The 16588-nt window shown below is 36.5% G+C and overlaps 2 protein-coding genes across 2 annotated transcripts in view; both read left to right on the top strand.

The window, feature by feature from the left end:
- The window catches only part of LOC142335008 (uncharacterized), a 36164-nt gene extending 20253 nt beyond the window's left edge, over nucleotides 1-15911 (top strand). Inside the window, exons 6-7 of the mRNA XM_075383337.1 lie at nucleotides 14222-14377; nucleotides 14898-15911. Coding sequence (XP_075239452.1) covers nucleotides 14222-14377; nucleotides 14898-15347 — 606 coding nt within the window. The 3' untranslated portion in view covers nucleotides 15348-15911. The remainder of the gene's footprint in view (nucleotides 1-14221; nucleotides 14378-14897) is intronic.
- LOC142334730 (protein sidekick-1-like) overlaps nucleotides 1-16588 on the top strand; it is a 276341-nt gene that overhangs the window by 37486 nt on the left and 222267 nt on the right. The gene's annotated exons all lie outside the window — the stretch shown is intronic.

The raw sequence follows: 16588 nt of genomic DNA, 5'->3' as shown, positions 1-16588 counted from the left end.
GTGAATTATGACTTTTAGTCAGACAAGGACAAACCTAAAGGGAAACTAAACATAGACAACTAAACATGAACTTAATATGGTACAACCATACCACATACCCTCGGCTCTGATTAAATTTTAAACTGCAACAGTGTAAAATTTAGGATATTAGTAGCATATGCACTGGTTAGTATAATTAGTAGATTGATGAGAGCAGCAACAATCAACAGAAAATTATAGTGGAAAGGAGGGACTAATGCTGGTTAGATTACATTACATGGAAATCCTTGACAGTTATTGTTAATCGTAAGTACAAAGCACAAATTATTGCACAATAATATTTACTGCGAGGAAACCAAATGAGTTTTATCAATTTAAAAACTAAACACGTTCACAAATAAATGGCGAACTTTAACAGAAAATCAGCACAATTGTACTGCAAATCCAGATTTACATTAAATAACTGCTAATGGAATAAATGAAAACTTAAACATTGAAGGAATAAGTTAACAACAATAGTTTACCTAGTTTTAAATTTGGTTTTCTGCGTCAAAGACGCTCATACTAATCCCCCTTGCATAGTCGTCGTATTTGTAACTCTCCAGAGACCAGGATCCGACAGGGGGATGTGCAGGAGGACTCACTACTGGGAGCTCAAATTCTGTTTCAGTTGCAGGAGGCTGTGACGCCTCTTCTTGGAGAATCGTTTCAATAACCGGATTTGCAGTCTTTTGTTTTTTGGAAGCAGGGGCGGAGTCATCGCTAATGGAACAGACAGAATTCTTGAAACCAAAATAGTCGGTTCCTTCTTGTTTTCGATGTGGACGGAGAAGCAGTTGACGAGGTGACCGATGACGCAGCAGTAGAGGATGTATTGGACGTACTTAAATTGGTTGACGACTTGCTCGAACGAGTACTTCCCGGTTGTGGCTTCTTTGGTTTACGCGAAGACATGGCCTTCGAAATATTGCTGTTGGCTGATGAGACTCCTGAGGCCGCATCAAATTGTGTAGGTCGATGGCGAATTTTGATCTCCCCACTATATTTCTTTTTAAGGTCCTTTGTGTGGTGGGCTATATTTTCTTCCGTGGTTTTCTCATAGGGAAGAGAACGCCTTTGAGCATATTGCCATAACTCTGTATTACGTTCGGCGCGAACGCCGAACTTCGCAATATCGCTGTTCCTCACACTTACCTCTGGAACTCCAGGTCCCTAATAACTGTGGTTGTGTCAGAAGTGCGGACAACCGTACTGACCGGGGCCAATGTTTCCCATAGACCACGAAGATCTCGTTTGGACCTCTTAGACACCTTGCGTGCAGTTTGACTTCCAGTGATTTTTCCGACCGTGGAATGGGGTTGTTTAGTTTCGGATGCATAATGAATCTGGACACCGATTTGTTCGTGTCACCATTGTAACGACGTCCTGCATCCACTTGTGCCTTTTGCATCGCCTCATCGATGAGTATATCACTGCGGTCACCGGTCAACCATCCATTTTCATCGAGGTAGTCCTCCAAGGGAACTGTATCTGCGTCTAAATAGTGGTTGAGAAAGTTTTCATATGATAAATTTGATGATTTTGGTAGAGTGCTAATATTACTTAAAGGTGTATTTGGCTTTCTTCCAAAATGTGCTTGGAAAAGTGTTATATTTGTTGTCTTTTGTTTGCATATACGCAATTGATATACTATTGAATTTATTGTTTCTTTAATGGTGAATGTGTTACTTCTACTATCTAATTTCATGCAGCCTAAACGTCTTTTAATAGTTTGTATCAAACGCTCTACTAATCCAATAGCTCTATGGTCATTAGCAGGAGCGGTGATTATGTTAATATTATGTTGTTTACAGAAATTCTTAACTTAATATCCTATTAAACAACGAGCTTGATCTAATCTAATATTTCGGGGAACACCGTGTATTTGAATGTATTCATCTAAAAATTTAATTACATTAGGTCCGGTAGCTTTATCAAGGACTTCTACAGTAGGATATTTTGAAAAACGGTCAATACATGCAAGAAAATGGATATCTTGATTTTTTTCTTCTGTGATAGGGCCGCCAAAATCAATTTGTAGTTCTTCATTGGGTTCGGAACATTTTAATAAAGGTTTCCATTTTGACGCCGGGACGGGTTTGAGGTTCTCACCAATATCAGTACAAGGCTTGCACTGAGCTGCCTCGTTTAGATTTTCACGATGCATATATGGCCAAAATGCATATTGTCCCAGGGTTATCATACCCCATCTGCCAGGGTGCATGAGGTGGAGACTCTCGAGTACGGCGTCTTGAATGGAGTGTGGAATTGCCACACGTTCGTCCACACATACACAACCAGACCGTACGTGCAAGTCCCTCCAGTATGAGAACAAATATGGGTTCACCTCTTTACACCATTGTGGGTCGTTTTGCAAGAGGCAATCTCGAACCTCCCTAAGAACCGCGTCCTTACTGATGAGGACGGCCAGGAATCCCTTAGTAAACAACTGCGTTAAGTTGTTTTCAAATATTTCCTCCTTCGATAGTTCGAAGTCAGAAGAGTTTTGGCCGTCATTTGAAGAATGGGTGGAGTTCACGGCGGAGTTGGGTGTTGACTGGAATGTGACCCTGCTGTGGGTAGGGGGGGTTTGCGGGTTTGACCTCGGGCTTGTCAGATTGAATTGGAAGATTGAATGAATTTGAGTTGAATTTGCTTGAGTTTTGAATTTTGTTTGGATTCGACTTGAGTGTGTGTTTGAATTTGAATTAGGATGGATTTGAGCTGCGTTTGCAGAATTCTCGAGAAGCAACTGAGTGGTATTACGATTAATGGCAGAAAGCAAATTAGATTAGTTTGTGGAGTGAGGATATGAGGCACGTGTGGAATGTGTGTGATTGACGCTGCAAATGTGCTGTGATTGACAGTTTTGCTGTGTGGTATTTACATAAATTGCTGCCATAGCGTCACAAATGCGGGTAATTGTTGCTGCCGCAAATTCCTCACCATATTTGTTTGTAACTTTTGCTTTTTGATTTGGTTGGCGGGAAATACAATCTACCAGCCCCATTTTTGCGCCTGGTATATGTTCAATATTAAAATCAAAAGGTAAAAGACGATCTTTCCAACGGGTTAAACGACTATTATAAGATTTGTTGGACCAGTGTTCCTTCATAAATGAAAGTAGTGCTCGATGATCTGTGATGATTGTGAATGATTTGCCAAAAAAATAGTATTTAAAATATTCAACGGACCACACAACTCCTAATAATTCTAATTCGTTAACACTGTATCGTTCCTCATTTGAGTTGAGGAAACGAGACGCGAATGCAGCTGTTTGCCAACTTGTAGGTGAGCGTTGCTCTAATGCTGCTCCTAATCCCGCTCTAGATGCGTCGCATTTGATCGGCGTTTCCAAGTGTGGATTTGAATCTGTATTTTCCGTTGCATTTGCGACTTTATTTTTAATTGATTAAAAGTGGGTTTCATGTTCATCATTCCAAACAAACTTGATGTTCTTTTTAAGTAATGGCCGAAGTGGTTGGCAAAATTGTGATAGGTTAGAGATGAATTTTCCTATATAGTGAACAGAGCCTAAGAATGATCGTAGTTGTTTTAAGTTGTTTGGTGCTGGTAGTGATAAGATGGCCGCTGTTTTTGATTCAAGTGGTTCGTTTCCTGACTGAGTAAATTTATGCCCTAACCATTCAATTTCGGTTTTAGTGAAGTGACATTTAGGTAGATTTATTCGTAAATTATCCTCATCTAATTTCTTTTATAGACTCACTTTTATAGAACATTTATAGAGTCACTTTAAGTTTTCTTCTTTAGAACCTCGACTAACTACAATTATATCGTTCAAAAAGCAAAAACCATTTTGAAGTCCGACTAATGTATAATCCATTACTTTTTGGAATGCCGCTGGCATATCAGTTAGTCCGTAGAAACCGGTAAGAAAACGGTAGGTACCAGTTCCCTCACCACTAATAAAATTAAAGTTGCAATGCCGAGCCTTTTCCGGGTCTAGATTAAGTTGACTGTATGCGTACTTCAAATCCAAAGTCCAAAAAAATGCTGTCTCTTGTGAAGTGGTTGTACTTAAATTTTGTTGAATCGTGTAAATTAAATTATCAATATTCGGCATTTGGTATTTATTTTTATGAATAGATTTATTCAAAATTTGGAGTCTAGAGCCAGTTTAACTGTTTTATCTCTCTTTGCTGTCATAACTATTGGGGAAATGAATTTTTTATCTGAGCAACTGTTTAATTTTATGATATGTTTTTCGTCAAGTAGTTTTTAAGTTCTGAATAAACTAGTGGTTGTAAATTAATTGGGACTCGTCGTCCTTGTTGATGTGTAGGTGTAAAGTGTTTGTGAAATGTGGATTTGACTGAATGTGTCAAAGATTTACCGATTCTTGTGATGAGATCTGGAAAATCAAATGCAATCTGTTTCTTGATTAAACATTGATTTTGATCAATATTTGCGACTTGTTTCAATTGTGTGAGAGAAAAGCCTAGCTTTGAGATGAGATCTCGTCCAATGATGGGTCGATGACCATCTTTCACTACTGTTACATCAACGCCCGTGGCTATCCAGTCATTACATTTGATTGGTGTATTAATCACACCAGTAATCTTGATTATATCATAAGAGAAAGTTTTCAAATCATGTATTTCTAGTGACTGTACCCAATAGCTTTCTTTGCACGCTGACACCGCAGCGTTTGCGAGGCTTTTATTAATAATTGTGCACACGCTTCCTGAATCCACCAACGCTTTTGTTGTCGTATTTCCGACACAAATGTCCAAATTCACCGGTTCCACCTCTCGATTGTCGCTTTTAACTGAAATCGTCGCCACACAGTTATCATTATAAACGTCATATTCTGAATCATAGTTGGTGTCGTATATGCTCTGCTGTTTGAGTAGTCTGTCTATATTGTTGACTTGTTCGGCCGCTTTTGTAGAGGTACCCACTGTGGCCGCCTCAGAAACATCTACATTATTTACTCTGGGTTTTGGTTTATAGGGAAGTTTAGGTTTGCGACAGACTTTTGCAAAGTGGTTAACAAAACCATAATTTTTACAATTCTTTCCACGGGCTGGGCAATTTTGTCTATGCGAAGCTGACCATACATAGCCACAGTTTGGACAAATTGTAGGCTTGACGAATTGGTTAGTCGAAGGGCGTGATCTATTCCATGATCTTTGTACATTATTCACTGTCGTACTGGTAATTCCATTTGTTGACATCTGAGCTGTAGTCCCAGATATATTCAATTGATTTTGTATTCCGATTTCAATGTTCAAGACAACTTCTAGTGCCTTCTTCGCTGTTCTTGTCTCCTTTAGCAATTCTCTTTTGATTTCGCCATCTTGCATGTTTGCTATGAATACATCACGAATGATTGATTCCTCGTGGCTTCCTAAATCGCGATTCAAGGATAGTTCCCAAAGACAACCGTAGAACTTTTCCACAGGTTCTCCCTTCAGTTGTTTCCTGGTGAGAAAGTTATACCGATCGAAAGTGATGTTTCGTTGTTTAGTAAACACGCTATCTAGGCTTTCCCAAAGATCCTTTGTTGTTACCCGATCATTCTGAATATTCAGTTCTTGAGAACCAAATATTCGTCTACCCTCCATCCCCAGGCTGAGATACGTAAGGGAGACTGCTTTGTTATTACAATACTTCCAGGGTTTTTGACCGCACAATATACCTATGAGTTCTATTTTCTGACAACGATTTAGCCACGAGTTCTTCAATTGCTCGTTTTGGATTTTTCGATCACTTTTGCTCTGAGATGTCCTGTTTTCAACATTATCCTCGTATATAGGCTCAGGAGGTAAGATGACCTTTTCTGGGGATCTTCGAGTAGAATGTCGATTGAAATACCCTCTTTTGCCATGATAGCCAACTTCAACATGATCTGCCAGCGGTCCCATCTCAAAGGTGGTTCTAGTGTTGGTTTCTCCCGAAAGGGTTCAATTCCAAAGAGTGCACATTCTTTGGTTGCTGACTGCGCCATGTTATATCCCTGACTGTATAGATACTTATTTTAGCCACGAATGCACTTAGAAATTGTAGAGCGGGATTCGAGGTGCGAATCCAAGCTGTTACTAATTTGTGGGATTACCACTATTAGTTTTGCTTAGCAATTGAGCTAGGAATGTAGCTGTATTTTATCTGACGTGGAAATCCTCCTCGAATCCAATGGGATTCTTCTTATTGGAAAACAGAGTAGATTAAGAGCAACTGAATTAAGTGATGAAATTTATGAGAATGAAAAGTGATAATAAGTGGGTGATGTGAACAAACTGAAAAGATGACTTATTAGTCGGCGGCAAACTTAACATATGTGAATTATGACTTTTAGTCAGACAAGGACAAACCTAAAGGGAAACTAAACTTAGACAACTAAACATGAACTTAATATGGTACAACCATACCACAACGTGCATGACATTACGACTGATTAATCCAATTATTTTTTACTCAAACATTCATATTTTACAGTAATATACCTAATAACCTTCAAATCACACTACTTCCGGTGTTAATAACTGGAGGGAGGGTGGTCGGATTCGCCTGAAATTTATACCTGCAATAGAGGACCATTAGGGGTTCCTCCTCATTGATAATTGGTTATCAACCAATAACTCCTTCCCATCCATGGAGGGGTCGGACAAATTTTACCCCCAGGGTGTTTCGAAGAACTGATAAATTTCCTATTCTTACTTCAAAATACAATTCCAATTTTGATCAAAGCATCTAGTTCACTTCAAATGCTCGCTCTTTAGTTTTCTTCTAAACTTAAATCACTCTTTTCGACTTTGGCCTGATGCACAAATACAACTTTGCTAAGCAAATGAAATATATCGACAGCTCATGCTTTTGTTCATTTAAGGTATATCACTCAACTCCCCTTTCAGGCGCCATCGAAACAATAGCCCTTTAAGAAAGAACGCTTACTTCAAACACCTAATTAACTTGTCTAACTTGACCTAAATTATTTAACTTACTCGCAGTTTCTCCTAACATTCCTCTGCGTCCTACACTCCCTAAAAGGAAGTTTGTGTATTTTAAAAAAATACCGCTTTTTGACATTGAGTGTATTGATACGAGCCCGCATCCGATTGAACTATAAGAAACGAGAGTGAAGGGAAAGTGGTCTAATGTGCTTTATTCACAAGCGTGTGTTTTTACTGCTCGAAGAGGTGTATTGGCATTCTACAGATTTTTAAAGCTAAAGTCATGACTTGAAATTTGACTTTTGTTTTCGACTATTGACTTCTGTTTTAGGACGTTGACGTTAACTTCTGTTTCCGAGCAATAGACTTTAAAAGTAGCTTAAATTGTAATGTATAGTAATTAAGAACTGATGATAATATTTAAGGTTAAAAGGTCATATCGAGAATTTGTGATCCCCTACAAGTCCCTCCAGCCTATATAACCTACCCCCGCCCCCCAACTACCCCCCCCCACACACACGCATACACACACATACACCTATCCAACCCCCCCCCACACACACACACACACGCACACACACACACACACACACACACACACACACACAAACACCTACCTACCCACCCTTCTCACGAAAAATTGTTTTGTTTTTCACAATATATATTGCTTTTTCATTTCTTCTTTCATATTTCTGAATAAGGTAGGGTTGGATAAAATTTTTCATTGCACAATTCTTCTCCCGGCTGTGTTTTTAAATACGTTTGAAAAGCTGTTTTACGAACAAAAACGTTAATTGATTCTGAAGATTACGTCAAATTTCCTCTAACACTACCTATTACTGAAAAATTTTGCGTAATAGCTAGCATTATTAGATAGTTGAAACAGTCAGCAGTATTATAGGATTGTTGAAGTTGTTTTCGGTTTTAATGACAGTTTTGCTTGTGGTACTACTGCAATAACGGATACAAAGGTGACATACATCTATGAAGTAAAACTTCAGAATAAATTTTGAATTTCTGGTGAATTGCGTTGTAATTTGAATTATGTCAACCCGTTTGTTTAATGTTGGGTATAGCTTATGATATAATTTTTTGTAAACATTACGGTTTCATAATCTTTTTCAAGCGGTTTTTATTAAAAGTTGTTCAAAAAAAAGTTCTGTCTTTTTCTAAAACTTATCGGGGTTTACTATATTATTGAATATTGACTAGTTGCACTGTTTTTGTTCACTTTTTTTCCAAACTTTTTGCTCAAACTATGTTTTAATTTAGCAAAGCAAATTAAACAAGGAGGCTCGGTAATGTGCGTTCGCACATTAAGTTCCGACCCCGCTCATCTACATTTTCACTTAATTGTCTACCAAATGAGGAAGAGATAAAAAAAAAGACGGCAACATGTCGTTCAACAAACTAATAAATGAATAAAACGATCTACTTTAGAGGGCCTATGAGACCTGTGACTACCATAATATGACTACCAGAAAAGACGGCGATAAAAATCAAATAGTTTCAAATATTAATTACAACCAAAACTCGTTGTCCATTTTTTGAAAATCATTAATAACCAAATCAAAATGACATCAGATAAAACCTATACTAAGACGATTAACCTGTTAATTATTAGAAAAAAATATGGAAAGTATCCTCAATGCGACTTGGTAACATGTCGACAAAAAATAAGCAAAAAGGCAAAATTTAATGAAACATTGCTTTTTGAAATGAAAAAATTTTGAACTGATTAGAAACATTATGCATCAAATGAAATCTTTGAGAGATACCTTTATACCTCCACAGAGAGCGGTTGACACCTTTCACTATCTAGGATATGTCATACGACTGCAAAAAAAACGACGAATACAGACAAAAGGAAAAAATTGCACACAAAAATTTGCACGAAAACGATGTCCTAGCCAATTAACATTAAGCTGTTCATTAAAAACATTGAAAATCTTCAATTGAATTTTATCAAAGTGAAAAAAAATTGTGAATCAAGTGACGCCCATTATAGAAATACTGTAAAAAGAAATCAAAAACCTACAAAAACGGAGTGAATATGCAAAAATCACGAATATTTTATGAAAACTGGTTGTACCAAGCAAAAAATCCATTCGAGGAAAATAATACCGTTATGAAGAGCAAATTGTATATTAATAGATAAATGACGTGACCTGTCATTATAGAAGTTAAGCTACAAATTAACAAGTTAACAAAAACAAGATTTGCAATTCTCAAAAATCTATTGTCTTTTTTTAAAGAAAAAAATATTTTCAAAAATCATAGACAACAAAAACTTTCGACTAAAAGAGTAGACAATTTGTCTTGCAAGTTAACTGGAAAACTAATTGCGCCTGTTATTAGTGAGACTAAACCATATGACTACAAAATAACAATAATTACAGGCTGAACTTCACACACAAAATTTTCACACACAATTTTACGAAACCACATTGTTGAAACCATTAAATTTATTAAAAAAAAAATATCCAGGAGAACTTAAAATCTTCATTTGCGCCTCGATTGATCTTCATAAAGTCTTTTTGTAAAACGACTGTTACAAATTGACAGCAAAAAGAACCAAAAAATATGAAAAGTATCTAAATTTCGCAAAATTCTTCTGAAACAAGTTGTCTAAGTCCTGAAGACATCAGTCAAAACGTTTAAACAAAAGAGAATATTTTGTTTGATTCAACCGAATTTTAAAAAGATTTTTAAATGATGCGAAGTAAGGAAAATTATACAACATTGTAAAATACGAAAACAAACCCAAATGTGAACAAAAAGGGATAAGTTGACGATTACTATTACTCTCTTTTTAGGAATTTAAATTGAAAGTCAATAAAACCATTGGCTATTTACCAATGTCAGCTATTAAGTTCAGTGATATATCTATAGTTGGCCACTGGGACCTTTCATCACCAAATATTTGGCATACGACAACAAAAATTAACAACAAAAAGAGGGCAAAAATAAAACTCTACCAAAATCTTCAAGAGAATGGTGTCGCAGCCCTTAAAACCGTATGAAATGAAAACAAAAAAAAATTAATTCCAAATTTTGTAAAATGTTTTTCAGTTAGACTGTTATCTATTGTGACAATTTACCAAAGAAACAAAAACAACAGCAAAAATGGGCGGTTGTGCGCAAAAATCATAAAATTTTAAATGAAAACTCGCAGTACCAAAAGCAAGAAAACCATCCGTTAAAACAATCCACCACTAAATTGAATTGTACTCTGCAAGGAAGAAAATGTGACCTGTATTTACTGAAAATACGCAAAAATTGACTAAAATAGTATAAGAAATTGACAAGTTGAAAAAAATCACTGAAAATTCCTTTAAACAAATACATTCCTCAAAGCCATTAAAATCCTATAGTTCTCTGAAAACAGACTCCATCTACATTCAACCTCTTGTTTACTTAAGTTGAATTTGTCATTAATGGAGCCGTGAATAACAATTTTTGTCAATAATTAACATTAAAGAACAAAAACAAATTTTTTTTGAAGTAAGGCAGCACTAAAATAATAATTGAAAGTTTCTGATTCTAGGAATACATCATAATATCGAACCTGTCGCCGACTTTGCCGCACGCCCATCAAACCGCCCAAGCAATCCAAGTGTTTGGCAATAAGACCAATTGTTGAGTGAAATTCTTCAAATATTAAAAAAAAAAACAACGATGCTTTTTGTATAATTATCGAGTTAAATATGGAAAAAACGCAAAAAATTTAATTCCAGAAGACTTTCATAGGGCGCCTAAATTCAGCTAGCGCTCTTTTGGATTTTAGGGAGGCTATGTTAAGGTTTCTGCGTCAGTACGTCTGTCAGACTTTAACAAAGTAGACCAAAATGCATATTTTGTGCCAATTTTTGATGAAAGTTCGAATTTTGAAAAATTTATCGAAAAATTTTAGCCCATAAAACTTCATAAAAACAATTCAGCAACGCTATTCTATCTCTAACGGTAACAATAACACTCTGCTGTTAAAAATATAAAATTATTTTCAATTATATTACCGAAATTGTGCCAAGTTATAGCAAAAATTACTGAAAATCTGAACAAAAACAGTTGAATGTTCACAAAACTTTAATACTCGATAACTCTCTGTAAATAACCAAAATAGAAAAAGGCTTTTTAATTCCATAGGATGTACGTGCTTTTCAATGATACCACTCACAATTCTGTACGATGAATATAAAGATCGGCCAAAATTGACTGAACAAAAAAAACCCAGTTGAGTATATAGTTCCTCCCTCCCCACTAAAGTGGGGGTCGGAACAAATATACTCTATTAGAATAATGCTTCAATATTTATAAGAGGAAACTTTGTTATCGGTCATTTTTCAGACTTTTTGTTAATTTCAGGACGTGTATACAACAATCGCGAAACAATAGTGAGTTTTTAAATTATTTTTTGACGCTATTTTTACCGAGTTTTTAGTTCATTTAGAAATCGATTATGAAGACAGATTTTTTATCACGCTGGATCTCACCAGATCTAAAGCGCAGCAACTCCTTCTGAAGTGAAAAGAGAAAAAAATCGGTGTGGCTCATTTTTCTGATTGTCACAGCAGTTCGTTTTTCCTTTGCTTCAATATAAATTCAATTTTTGCCGCTTTCCTCCGAATTCGATCACAAATGCTATATAGGTGTTCTATTGGTGCAAATATGTTGTTAGAACGGTTCAATTTATTTTTTTTTTGACTTTGACAATGTGCTTTCAATTTTAAAAAAAATGATTTCCAACGTTTAATGATCTGAAACGGATAACAATTTTGAGGTATCATTATGTCATTTCTTAACTGTGACGCCAATAACTATCAAACTGTTTTGAGTTTTGTCACGCGTCAATTTTCTTACGTTTTTTCGTTTTTGTTTAAGAAAAAATATTTTTTGTGACAGTAAGAAGCCGTTTTTACCTCAGAACCGATGATAGTCATATAACCTTTTCCCCCTGTTTCTTGACTTCAGTACAGGTTCTGTCAGGCTATTTTTGTTTGGTAAACATGTATTTCCCCCAATTTATGTGAAAATTATCTGATCACGCGGTAATAGATAGGAAGTCACACAGCCCTTATTTTATGTCTCAACCACCCTGGAGCAGCTCCAGGGCGTGAAATCACATTTTGCGGTATTTTCTTTCACGGATTTCTGTGTAACCTGTATGATAAATAACTAAAATGACTTCTGTGCCACGTTTTCAATCTGAAATGAAAAATTACTTCTTTTCCAGCGAAATACAATTGAACTTAATTGTTTGTTTTAATTTTCGTCAATTTTTTTCTGCTATTGTTAATATATTTTCTTAAAATCCATTCCTTTGTCATTGTCGGTTTCTAGTAGTTTTTTACACACAGCTCATTTATTTTGAATTTAGTGATTTTTGAGTCTCACCTTCATTTGTTGTTATACATATGCGTGGATGTTATATTTTTATAAAAATATTTTGTCGATTAGTGTCAATAGGAAACAGTTTTTGCTGCTTTCCACAAATAATGTTCACAAATGTATTATATGGTTATTTCTTCTGCTTAATTGAGGCCAATAACGTTCAAAAACTTTATGAGTTGTTCCAAAATTTCCATTTTTGGTTTTTGTTGCTTTGTTTTACAAAATTTTTCCACAAGTTGTCACCTAATTTTTGTCGCAAGGAGTTTTTTGAGCTTGTTCAGTTCGGTGTGATTGCTTTTGATAATTTAACCCTTACTACTTTCAAAAAAAAATGTTTTAAATTTTCCTGCTTTTGGGTTACGGCCTACAAGAAGTCTTATGCCTGCATACATTGGCCCTTTTCTTTGAAATTTTTGGTAGTTAAATCATAAGTGTTATCAATTATTTGTGTTGAAGTTCAGTACCCGTCATATCTTGCATTTTGTTTTTAAAAATTTTGAAATACAATGATGTACGATGCAACTATCCGAGCACGCACAAATTGAAAGATTCATTTTTTGATGACTTCTACCACTTAGCAGTTGTTTTTGTGAGCGTGAGATCAATTGTATTTGTACTGTATGCAAAAAATTTTAAAATTTTTTGTGTTTTTTTAGAATGCTTGCATTACCTGAATAAAATGACTTCTCTGGGTACTTTTTAAATCTAAATTGATAATTTTTTAGGACGCAAAATGGGTTCTCATTAATGATAAAAATTTCTATGGTTTCTAGCAAATATCATAATTGAATCGCTTTAGGAGTTTTAATTTTTCATTTAACAGAGAAACAGTTTTGATTATTGCACTAATTGATGGTTTATTTCTGCCTTCAAAAGAAAAGTCGTTTCGTAGCTTTAGATGTTTCTTGTCTCAATTGTTTTCACAGAGTTGCTCTATGTTTTTCGAGAACTTGTATCGTGAAATTCTTCAACATTTTTACTAGTTTTTGATCGTTCGGACGCCAATAACTTTTGAAGAGAAAATATATCTTTTCAGTGATTTTTTTGCGCTTGCTTTGTTTAATTTCACATATTTAGAGCAATTCGCCTGTTTGACAATCAGATGCTGCTATTAGTTCGACTCCATGTTTTATTGGTTTTATTGTTTGGCAGAATTTAGTGTTTACCTGACAAAATTGCTTTTTTGCTAGAAAAATTGTTTTGGCTTTAATAATTTTTCTTTACCAAAACTTTTTCCCAGTTCAATTTTTTCCATGCTAGTTTCATGACAAATTATAAGATCGCTGGCTGACATACACATCTGTCCATATTTGTCATATTTGAGAATCTGTAGATTATCCTTGAGAAAAAATTATTGGTTTTATAGTGAAACTTTCGTATCTTTACATCAATTGCAGACAATTGAGCCAAAAATGAGCAAGAGCCTGATCGAAACATTATGCTCGAAAGCACATTACCGAGCCTCTTGCTTCTCATTATAAAATCAAGCAAGCTTTACAATTGGAAAAAATATATACAGCAAAAAAGGCGTGCAGAAAAGTTGCCAAAAACCGCAATTTGTCCACCCCCCTCTCGCCTGCAATTTGTTTTTTGCAAATAATCAAGTTAATTATGAACAAAACGTTCGGAGTTTATAAACATAAAGCTGCTCTATGCTCCAAACGTGGCTCGCTTCTTTTTACAGCATTTTAATCTATTCTACCCCCCCCTCCCCCGTGTTTTTATAATCTCCTCATACAAATTATGAGTTGTTATGCATCACGTTTCCTATGTAAACAATAGTACGTGCACCTAGAGTGTAAAAGTTTACATGCGCACTAATGTTGGGGGGGGGGGGGGCGTAGATCCGTATGTTTTAACAGAAAGAGCTTTTCAATAGAACCATAAATTTTTTGCAGAAAAAGTTGAGACGAAGACGCAAAGACGAGAGGGAGGGTGACAAGGGAGAGCCCAGAGAGAGAAAGAGCAGGAGCAGTGGGGACTACGAAATCAAAATAGATCCCTCAACTGGGAAGAAATACAAAGTGAGACGACACAATAAAGATACCCCTCAGGTAAATATCACATACCAGGGTGCAATAAGGACTTGCTAAACCGTTTGTAATTAGCTCAACCGTTGGGTGTTTCCCATTATAGCCCCCCCCCCCCCCAGCTTAGTGGTCAGATAACCTAAAGCCCCCCCCCCCCCCCCCCCGCCCATCATGGTAAATATAACATAATGGGGGGCTATAATTTCATGGGGGGGGGGGGGGGTTGTTTCGTTTTCAACAGCTCTCGAACAAAGGCAATTTTTTTGTCTTTTTATGCAAGTTGCTTGAGCGATTGCAGTTTTTTTGACCTTTACTTCTTTAGTTTGTGTGATTAAATTTATTCATCCGTTACAAATTTTGATGGAACTGAAATCATTGGACGGTAGCGCACAAAATGTCATAGGTCATCCCCCTGTGCTAGGATCCCTCTTTTGATACATAGTAACATTGCAACATAGTAACGTGCTATATAACAACACATAAATTGTGATTGGACGAGAATCAGAATAGATCCAAATTACTCATTGATTGTCTTAAATTTTAGCGGACCGTATCGCATGACGCGCTATTGGGCTCTGCCAACTCGGACCAACCAGAGGTCGAATTAAGAGAGAAATCCAGATCATCCAAATCTTCCGAGAGGTTCAAATCAGCTTTAGATCAACAGAAACCAAACCACTCCGAGATCTCTCCTACCTCAGAATCGACACCTGCTGGAGAAATCCTAATGCCCAATGGCCGGTATGATATCTCAGTTGGCGACAAAAGACCGCAAACTGCTGCGCTAGACGGCAGAGGCGAGACTAAAGTTGGCACAGGATTTGATATCCAGGCAAATTATCCAGGTGTTTCAATCGGATCCAAAAAAGAACTTGAAATGATTGACAATTCTTTGGAAGAACTGAGAGCTGCGACACAGAGCCTGTCATCGGTCAATACTCAACCGACCATCACCGCCTCAAGAACCGACGGGTTCCTCTCGGATTCAGACTAGACCACCCAGGTTGAGGTCTCACACCAGAGCGCGGGCGACCTCTGATCAGACTTTTGTGTGGTCCAACAGAGATGCAGACCATCTAAACTCGAGCACAGAATTCATCCCTGTCAGCCCAAAGATGGTCGAATCAAGAGGCCGTTTTGCCTGGTTCCTCAACCTGGGCAATTTCTATATTACTCTGCTTTCCATTTACTGTTAAATGCCCTCAATACCCCCTCTCCTCCCCCATCCGCCCTGTAATTCGCATCGAAGCACCCCTGTTCTGAACTCTTGTCGTACGTGATCAAAGGAAACCTCCGTCGTCAGTTCGTGAACCTCATTTAGGCCCATTTGTTTTGTATCTATCTTTCCAGCCAAAAAATCGAAGAATGTTTACTCAAAAGTTTCTTAAAGTTTATAACTTTTTGTGGTCAAAACGTTTTACTAGTTTCTCGCCGTAACATTATAATGCTGAGTTTTTTGTACCAAGTGTGGATCAAATTTGATTCTATAAAAGATTTCATTATATATATTTACACTGCAGATTGAACTACATTAGTATTTGAATAATTATTTTCTACAGCTTTTGTCGAATGCAAAGGCAGTCATATCTAGCCAAGGTGTTCATTAAGGCAAGAGAAAGGTGAAGAAAAATAAAATGGGATCTTTTCCGTTTGTGCCCGACCCCCTCCCTCCCCCGTTACCTTATACAACCCCGGGTCGAGGTGTTACCGCCATTCATCGCAAAATTTTGTAAGATAAGCGGTGAATGCGGTGAAATTACATAAATAAAGCGGTGAATGCGGTGAAAAATTTCACCGCCTATCTTACATATTTTTCCGATTTTTTCCTCGACCCGGGACCACCCAGTTACGGAGCACGTGTCACTACATAGTAAATAATTATGTAAAAATATGGCACGTGTGTGTGCCGGAAGCAAATAATATGCACCCACTAAATGGGGGGGGGGCACAAACGGAATAGATCCATAAAATGATAAAAGAGATTACCAATTGTCAACGGTTAATCAGAATTAATGCACGAAAACCTCGAGAGGACCATGAGAGGTTTAAATTTCTCCACATTTTTAAGTTTAGCTAAACACTAATTTACGAAAAAAGACATAGCCAGAAGACTTCGGAAACGAATTGCAGCTTCGTACCAAAATAAAACTAAAACTAAAAACTGTTTGAAAATGGACTGCATCAATCAACTGAATCAATTATATTTTAATTAATTACGAAACCTTTGAAAATGTA

Source organism: Convolutriloba macropyga, chromosome 2, assembly GCF_964194025.1.
Source record: "Convolutriloba macropyga chromosome 2, txConMacr16.3, whole genome shotgun sequence".
Lineage (NCBI taxonomy): Eukaryota > Metazoa > Xenacoelomorpha > Acoela > Convolutidae > Convolutriloba > Convolutriloba macropyga.
Note: the sequence above shows the minus strand (reverse complement) of the source record. Positions and strands in the feature narration are given on the sequence as shown.